This window comes from Aspergillus bombycis (genome assembly GCF_001792695.1).
Source record: "Aspergillus bombycis strain NRRL26010 chromosome Unknown contig00174, whole genome shotgun sequence".
Taxonomy (NCBI): domain Eukaryota; kingdom Fungi; phylum Ascomycota; class Eurotiomycetes; order Eurotiales; family Aspergillaceae; genus Aspergillus; species Aspergillus bombycis.
The window spans coordinates 38,958-47,768 of NW_019170176.1; the positions used below are offsets into that span (position 1 = coordinate 38,958).

Below are 8,811 nucleotides of genomic sequence, written 5' to 3' on the forward strand. Positions count from 1 at the left end.
TACTACAAGTTTTTGTTCTATACGAGTGGAGTTATAAAGACTATAGTAAGTCCAGGTTCACTAGTCATGATTCCAAAACCGACAATTCAAGTAACGTTATCTAAAAAAAAAAATCTCAACGTGGATCAAACCGCTTTTGGCTACTACAATAAAGGCTATGGGATGGAATCGTCACGACACACAGCAGGGAAACATTATCAGAAGTATGAAATGGATAAACAGCTTAGGCACCTACAAAAAAGGGGTAAAAGAGATAGAAGAAGAGAAGAAAAGCCATCACATCTAGCTTGACATCTGGATTAACGAAAATTGGGGAAAGAACAAACAAAACAAGTCCGATCTCATAATGCAGGACTCGTGGCAGGGTACGCCTCCTGGCATGACAACCTCCTCCATTACCATTTACAATTTACAACCTTAGGAAAGGGATGCAATCACAGCCGGTGCGACGCCTTCTTCCTCCGCCCGGACGGTAATCTTCGTTGTGACACCGGTCTTGCTGGAGAATGCCATCTTAATTAAGGCTGCAACCCGGCCACCTGATACCGTCTTTCCAAAGAGCTTGAGCGTGTGTGTGCTGTTGCTAAGGGCCACGTCAGTTCCCTCAAGAGGTTGCAAAGATAGTGCGGAGATTAATTGTTCGGTGGCATCTGTGATATGCTTAGTATTTGGTACCTGACAAAACTGGCTAGGAAATGGCTCACCTGATATGCCTTTCATGTTGCTAAGTTGCAGAGTTTCGCTCACTTCCTCTCCGTTCGCACCAGTCTGCTCCCAGACATGGTCGAAGCTACCAGCAAAAGTGGGAATAACATAATCACTGCCTGTGAGCTCCAGATCTTCGACCTGGTATTCATCCTCATATCCACTGTCCTCAGGCTCACCAGTCGTAGGATCGATCTCCTTGCTGGTGAACTTCAGAATATTCGTAAATGATGTGACTGGTACGCTGTTCTCGCCAGCAAGTTTTTTGAACGTAACATATACAATGCCGGGCTCATTCGTAGCAAGCTTGGGGGCGGGCACAATGAACTCCTCTTCCAAAACATCTTCTTCGGAGGGCGTCGCAACAACGGTGACATCTTCGAGGACAGTATCCGGCAGAGTATTCTTAATATCGTATTGCACCACAATGTGTTCCTTGAAGATATGCTTGACCGCCGTGACGACGTACTCCGTTTCGCTTTCGGTGAGTTCCACAGGAACAGAAGATTTGAGCAAGGTGCCGTACTCCTTGAGCTCTGGAATCCGCATAAGCTCCTCGGCGTACTTCTGGGTGGCAGCAACCGTGGCGGCTTCGGCAACACCGTTGGCCTTGCTCTTCGGGGGACCGGTGGATGGAGCCTTGAGTGTCGGGGTTGCAGTCGTGAGTTTCTTGGTCCGTTCTTCGGCCAAAGCTTGCTCCTGGGTAACAACCGGGACCGTAGAGACGTCGAATGCCGCGGCAAACGTTTCTTTCTCTGTCGATGTCACATACATCACGAGCTGGTGCTCGAATGTGGAAAGAGAGTACATTGAATCTAGATCCGTCAGCAAACAAATCAGGCCAGAAATGTCTCAAATGCTACGCTTACCGTTCTTGAGGAAAAGCGACGCTGTCTCATCCTCCTCAGCCATGAGACGAAGGTTGAGAGCAGCACGATCACGCACTTCATCATCAGTGTCATCAAGACAGCGTGTGAGAAGAACAGAAACGCTTGACTTCACTTCTGGGTCCTTCTGTCCAACACCAAACTTGGCCAAGGCTGTCACAGCAGCAGCGCGCACAATTGCATTCTCCAAGACGACTCGGTTGTAGATATAGCGAATGTACTTGGTAGGATGGGAAGTCTTTGGGCCTTCTACACCAAGAAGGTGCAGGACCCGAACAGACAGCTTGGTGAATTCACAGTCTTCAATGAACTCACAGAGATGGGCAAGAGCTGGTTTATGTTAGCATTATGAAATCCCAACGGACACAGGAGGCCTACCCTCTTCCCTACTCTCGGGAACGAATTTTATCAGATCAAACATGCTCTCGACAACGCTCCGCTTGAACTCATATCCACCCTCATCACGCAGAATACCGCTCAGGAATGCGAGCATGCCGGCCTGCTTGCTGGGGAACTTCAGACACAGCGTGCGGATAGCTTCAACAATAGTAATCTTGAACTCGTCGGTAATATCAGCCATGAAGCCGGAGATCTGCTTCATCAGACGGTCGACACTGGCCTCGTTGCCAGTCTTAAGCAGCGTGGTAATAGCGAAGGTAGCAATGGAGCGATTGGAGTTCGAGATCAACGATTCGATGTCAGGATTGCAGACATTCACCACGTGGGGTTTGAATGTTGCGAAGTTATGGAGAATGCGGATAGCTGCGAACTTGGTAATCGCCCGGGGAGATGACAGGAACAATTGCAGGACATGGACAGCTTGAGAGGCCTCAGCATCGGTGACATCCCTCATATCGCAAATAGCCTTTGCCGCCTCAAAGTTGACCATTTCATGCTTGTGTCGGAGCCAGCCATCAAGCATCTGCATCATAGGCTTTCTCAAGCTCTGGTCTTCTTCTGCCAACTTCGCTGCTAACCGCACCAGCAGGACAAGTGCAGCCGGGCTCTTGATCACACCAGCAGCACCATACTGTTGAACCATCTTCACAAGAGCCATACGATCGTGCGAGCGCATCTGATAGAGAAGGCCAATTGCGTGGTATTGTGTCATGAAGTTTGACTGCGAGATGGCATGGGTAGAGCTACCGCCAAATCCAAGGAATCCAGTCGACTGTTTTCCGGACGACGCTGCTTCCTGCGTTTCACTCTGCCATCTGCGAACAACATCACGGGCGATCGGGAGAAGGTGGTACGAAGAGACCAGGGCGGCGGAGGAGACCGAGGGGGTCTTGTCAACAATTGCGGTCTTAATCAATCGTTCAATGCCTTGCACAGTCGTAGCCTTTTCCAACAACAATTAGCTCACACTCAGCGATGGGGAGGTTGGCAATGCGCTTACATCGATGATGCGGCACAGAGCACGGATAGCGTTCGCCCGGTAGAGCACATCGCTACCGACGGCGGTGTCTTTCATGATAATACTAGTCGACATGATAACATCCTCCGCAGTGTTGGCAAGCTCTTTCAGAACGAGATATACCATTTGCCGCAGCGATGGGTCTTTGTTCTGGAACAACTTGGAAATACCGAAAAACAACGTAGTCGCCTCGTTCGTGGGGAATTGCTCCCCGGTGAAAAGGAGGACCGCAATCTTGGTCAGAAGGGTACGACATTGTCGCGGAGAGATCGGTGAGGTGTTGAACAATCGTGCTGGAAGCAGATAAATAAGGAAGTTTAGCCCACGGGGTCCCTGTACACTCAATGCGACCCAGGGGGGTTGTTTGTGATAGTCCCTTACCATCTTGGAAGACGGAGGTCCGATCCAGCTTGATCATAGTCTGGTCGGCGTCCTCATCTTTCTTCATGTAACTCATGATGACGGGCTGCAGGAATTGCAGCTGCTGAGACTCTCTTTCTCACACTCTGTGTATGGGAACTAGACCCCGTTGAAGTGACGTCGGAGTCAATGATCGAGTAAGGGCGGGTCAGGTCCCAATGTTTAGTTGTAGTTGGTGCAGGCGGTGAAACTGTGATTAGCGCACCCTCATTATCTTCCAGGAGAGACAAGCGAACGGGGAGGGAGCGAAAATGGGGACGAGGTTGAGTAGAGGATATGAGAAACCCGTCCCAGGGAAGAATGAATGGATGTTCTGCCAAAGCGTCGGACGAGGAGGTCCAGATGGCATCCAACAATCTCCAGGTGGCCTTAGTCTACTTAGTCCTTCCGCGTCTGTGGGCTTAAAGCCACCGTGGCTGACGCTGCAAACCATGCAAACACGCGGCATGCATCATCACTGTCTTGAGATCGTAAATATATGGTTGACTGATACTTCTTTCTACTCACTTGGTTTGCTTTTCTCTTGTTCTTTCTTAATATCCTCTATTTCGACCATTGAGCTTTGCTATACATTAGTCCACCATGCAAGTTGAAGTCAACCCCAACGAAGATACAGAATGGTCCGCCTCTGCGTCCCCACCACATTCCCTCTCCATACAATCTTAATACTCACCCCGCCGCAGGAACGATATTCTCCGCAAACACGGCATTATCCCCGAGAAGCCTCAGGACCCGGAACCTCTCATTCAAGAAGCTCTTGTTGAGGCGGAGCGCAAAGCCTATGAGAACCGACTAGAAGATAAGGATTTGGACGAACTAGACGAGCTCGAAGACGAAGAGGATGAAGAGTTCCTTGAGCAATATCGGTATGGCGCTGCCGACACTTTGCAGGCTTCTTATGGTCGAACTACGATCGCTAATCCGGTATGCAGAAAGCAACGTCTTGCAGAGCTCTCCACGCTCCAGAAAACCAGTCTATACAACCAAGTTTACCCACTTCAGAAAGTCGACTACGGAAGAGAGGTGACTGAGGCTTCCAATAACGCCTTTGTCCTTGTGCATCTGTCCTCCTCATCGAGTGGCAATGTCGAGTCGCAGCGCTTGACGGAGTTATGGCGGCAATTGGCGACTAAGTTTGGCGACATCAAGTTCTGCGAGATTCGCGGCAATATGTGCATTGAAGGGTATCCGGATAGAAACACTCCGACAATCTTGGTGTACAAGGACGGCGAGATAAGAAGACAGCTCGTAACACTAAGGGAACTTAAAGGCCCTAGGACGACGATCGAAGGTAAGGTCAAACCCATGTCCATTAGTACAGAGCTTTGCTCTATATGGTGTCAAGTCTCGGTATTAATGCCTATGCCTCGGTAGATCTCGAGAGGATGCTCCTAGACCTAGGCGCCCTCAAGGAGAGTGATGTACGTTTGAAGAAGCGATCTGACGACTCAGATGACGCTCGTCCATCGAAGATAAAACAGTCCCGGGTAGAAGATGATGATGACTGGGACTGATTGGTACTTCAACATTAGATGTCATGATCACCCCCTCGCTCATGAGTAATGGTTCTCCTTAACTTGCACCGTCTCTGTGCATCTTGTTATTTTTTTAGACTTCTCAATCAACCACATCTGGCATGTACTGTTACTTGTATTGTTAACTGGTTACTAAGCAGCTAACTGGTCCTGGAGACCTATTGCTTGTACAAAATTATACATTCCATGGAATTATTTCCATCGTTCATGCAATTAGATGGACGTTCCGAAATCCAAGAGAGACGGCGATAGAGGTCCAAGGTCCTCGACATATATTAAGTAAATGGGCATCGAGTCTAGTCTCGTACACGAGATCAAAGGGCTTGACTAGACGGTGTCTCTATTACTCTGCCGTATCAATTGAAGTTCAACATATGGATTTCTAGATATCATCAATCCTTAGTGTTCTCGTTTGGAGCTAAAGCAACTAATGTAACCTGTAGACTGCCATAAGAAAGAGTAACAACTACTAAGATCTTGACAACGGATGAACACGACAAGGTATTTGGAGATCGATTAGAGACTCTGAGTCTATAGGTATATATTAAGTAGAATAGGCTAAAGGTTTTGTGATTTAAGTTAGGTATAAACATCTAGAAGGCCTAAATAGGGCTCGATTTGTTTTCAACAAAAAGATGGCACTCATTTGCGAGGACAGCACTGAGAGACCTAATGGTTTCCAGTAGAAGAGAGGGCCAAAAAAAATGACAAAAAAGATATCGACAAGGACGCGATTTGAACGCGCGACCCCGAAGGGATAAGATAACATCCAATAGTTGGATTCACTAGAGAAAGAATTAGTTATGTGAAGTAGATGTAGAGGAAACATGGCAACATACAGTCTTACGTCTTAACCACTCGACCACCTTGCCTCGGATGAAGAATTTTGCGGCTTCTAGGAAACATGAAAGGTAATATGACATATGCACAAGGTGCAAGTGGCGGCGAGGTAATATCGCATTGATTTAATAAAAATTTACATCAAACTTTACGCCTGGCGAGCGGTAACCGTCTGTGGGTGTGAAACAAATAAAATAAAAAATGTCGACAAGGACGCGATTTGAACGCGCGACCCCGAAGGGATAAGATATCATCCATATGATGGAATTCACTGGGTGAATGTTAGTAACTGCGGGATTCAATGCCGAAAGTAAGGGGTACACACAGTCTTACGTCTTAACCACTCGACCACCTTGCCTTTAATGCATCTTTCTCTGATAGAGATTGCCTTGAGTAAAGGTATAATTCTTCCGTTCAATACGAGCTTTGGTCAGGATGTCCTCCAAGGCTCCATTATACATCTGAGAAAGGAAAAACGTCATGTGTTCTTTTCTCCTCTTTTGTTCAAGGAACTGGGTCTAGCGGTCTGTTTTAAAACCATTCATAGTATTAAGCACATATGTATATGTCTTGTCGTGGTTGTACTCTGTACGTATGATACCCCCTCTAGGCATAAGAAGTCATACTATCTTTATATTCTGCTGCTCTCCTTCCCAAGCTCGTTCTGAAGCACGGATGCTTCCAACTGACGTGATCAGTTTGGTGGCTTCATCAGCCCTAGTCCAAGTATTCTAATCTCATCATTCCCTTTGGTGCTTCTGCAGGAACACTCTCTGATTTCTTTGCCTTCTCTCCCTTAGCCCTCTCCATTGATCTATAGCTCGGCCACGGCCGGATGACATTGGTTAATCGGAAGGAAGTCCCCTTCCATATAATATAGTAATACAGGCACTTGCGGCTGCAATCATGTATACATGTTATGTGCTGATCGGTTGGCAGAGAGTTGGAAACTTGGGTGCTGGGGTGATAGAATAGGACTCATGAACTTTGTTTAGCGTTGTATATAACAGAAGACTTCGGTACCCTTGCTAGATTATCCCCATTCGCCTCAACAGCTTGTGAATGGGGGGCATGTGTTGAGAGGTAAATGAAGTTGTCTATTGTTTGCTGGGTTGTTGACTTGGCCCCGAGCTTCCACGCTTCCCTGGTACAGGTATCTCTTGATAAAACATCTTTCTCCGGATACATGAAGGTTCATGCCCCCTTTGCGATGGCATAAATCACATACGAGTCAGGATGGGCAGTCATCGATGATGTGCCTATATTCGCGACAGTATGAGCCCGGACGATGAGGACATCTGAGGTATGATAGGCACATAGGATACCACATCCTTTGATGACAGCTGGATCGGGACTGTAGGGTATGATAAATATTTTGAAGCTCAATAGGAGGATGAACTGGTTTTCAGTTGCCGCGGTGGTCACGGCGGTGCGTTTCCTGTGAGGCACTTATGCAATCAGTCCCTCCACTGGCTGTTGTAAGTGTTGATGAAAACGAACCTTCACTCATACTCCCTTTGCTCTCTGATTGTATTATAAAAACGCAAAGGGGTGAGTTCGAGGCGCTGGTGGGTAGAGAAGAGGGGGTGTTGAGGGATGTCTGGTTCTTGAGGGCCGCCTACAGGTGGGAATTGCGGCCGTAAACGGCCCCAGTAGCGGTCAGTTCAGCATCAGTTACATAGTCCCTCGCATTCTATTTATAAAAATCTCCCAATTTCCAGCAGGAAGCGTTATAACAATCATTATAATCGTGAACCAAATACGCCAATCAACAAGCGCCATAAACGCACCGTACCCGAAGTCGAAGGAGCAAGCGTCACTTTGTAGAATCCAAAACTCAAAGAAGGTCATCATCATGAGCAGCTGCGCTTTCTTCAATTGCCTTGAGCACCTCGGTCTCGGGGAAAGCAGGGCCCTGTCCATCACATTGAGTTATGTTCTTCAGCCGTTCCGAGACATCTCTGATGTCGACTAAACCGCGCTTGAACAGCTCATGCCCTTGGATTAGGTCCCATGTAGCACCGGCACCGAGCAATTTCTCCCCGGTCTGTGCGCAGGTTGACACACGATGGAGACGAGCTGGTTCGCCCTTCGGTACCAGCTCGGAGTAAAAATCTGTGGGAGTGTATGTCAACGGCCCTGTCGTAGTTGGCTCATCTGAGTTGTGGTGTGTTCGGTCGCTCGAGCCCGACGTTGCGCGCAGGATCTCATTCTCTGTTGTAAACCGGGCTAACTCTCGCTTCAAGCGTTCGTTATCCGCAACCAAATTGGATGATGCTTGTTCCAGGCTGTTAACCTTTTCCTCTAACTCTCGCACATGTCGCTCCTTTCGTTCGCGGAACGCGCGCTGACTGCCGTATCGGGAGAAGAACGTTAGCCGGGCCGGTTACCCCTCTCCGGGAGGTTTGTCGCAAGAATGGGACAAACCTCCCAAAAAAAGAGGTGTTGAACCTACGCTGCTCTGTTCTGTGCCTTGCGCTTTGATTGCGCTGGAGTCATAGACTCCTTTTCCTCGCTACTACTCCGACCGAAACCCAGTTCTCCATCTAACGAAGTCGGCTCGGTCGGTTGGCCGAAGATATCACTGCCAGAGGCGGAATGCTTTGAGAATGACTCGGGTGGAGAGTGTGGCGGATGTCCGAACGCTGCGGTGGGGTTCTGGAAGCGAAACGAAGGGTCGAAGGACTGATAACTCTGTATCCCCTTACCATGGTCAGTGAAACAGGATTCAGTAGTAGCCGATCAACAGAAGGAATGCGGACCAACGAAGCGAGAGTATCCTGGATGTCATCGGTCTGTGGGTTTCGATGGTTGTCATCGTCGTTCTGACCGAGGGTGGGCGCCCCTTGCAAGTTGTATAAAGAGAACTGTTGGGATTGGGGGTTGGGATAGTATGGGTACTCCATCTCTTAGGTTCTTGAGCGATCTGATAAGCATACAATAGGGGTTTTGAAGAGGAGCAAAAGCCGCGATCGCAAAATAAGGTCGGGCCTAAAAAAACTGGGGG

General features: G+C 48.3%; 3 protein-coding genes across 3 annotated transcripts; 1 reads left to right on the top strand and 2 right to left on the bottom strand.

Annotated features, from left to right (window-relative positions):
- Positions 1–417: 417 nt before the first annotated feature.
- ABOM_011163 (coatomer subunit gamma) lies at positions 418–3,466 on the bottom strand (the record flags this gene model as incomplete). Its single annotated transcript, XM_022538291.1, has 6 exons — positions 418–650; positions 705–1,520; positions 1,575–1,922; positions 1,971–2,934; positions 2,992–3,302; positions 3,391–3,466. The coding sequence occupies 6 exons, from the start codon at positions 3,464–3,466 to the stop codon at positions 418–420; spliced, it is 2,748 nt and encodes a 915-aa protein (XP_022383563.1).
- A 545-nt stretch (positions 3,467–4,011) lies between these two features.
- On the top strand, positions 4,012–4,943 carry ABOM_011164 (Phosducin family protein; the record flags this gene model as incomplete). The annotated part of the gene is made up of 3 exons (XM_022538292.1): positions 4,012–4,049; positions 4,113–4,720; positions 4,804–4,943. 3 exons carry the CDS (start codon positions 4,012–4,014, stop codon positions 4,941–4,943), a joined length of 786 nt encoding a protein of 261 aa, XP_022383561.1.
- Positions 4,944–7,641: 2,698 nt separating this feature from the next.
- On the bottom strand, positions 7,642–8,710 carry rsmA (putative bZIP transcription factor (Fcr3); the record flags this gene model as incomplete). Its single annotated transcript, XM_022538293.1, has 3 exons — positions 7,642–8,155; positions 8,260–8,507; positions 8,567–8,710. The coding sequence occupies 3 exons, from the start codon at positions 8,708–8,710 to the stop codon at positions 7,642–7,644; spliced, it is 906 nt and encodes a 301-aa protein (XP_022383558.1).
- Positions 8,711–8,811: the final 101 nt, after the last annotated feature.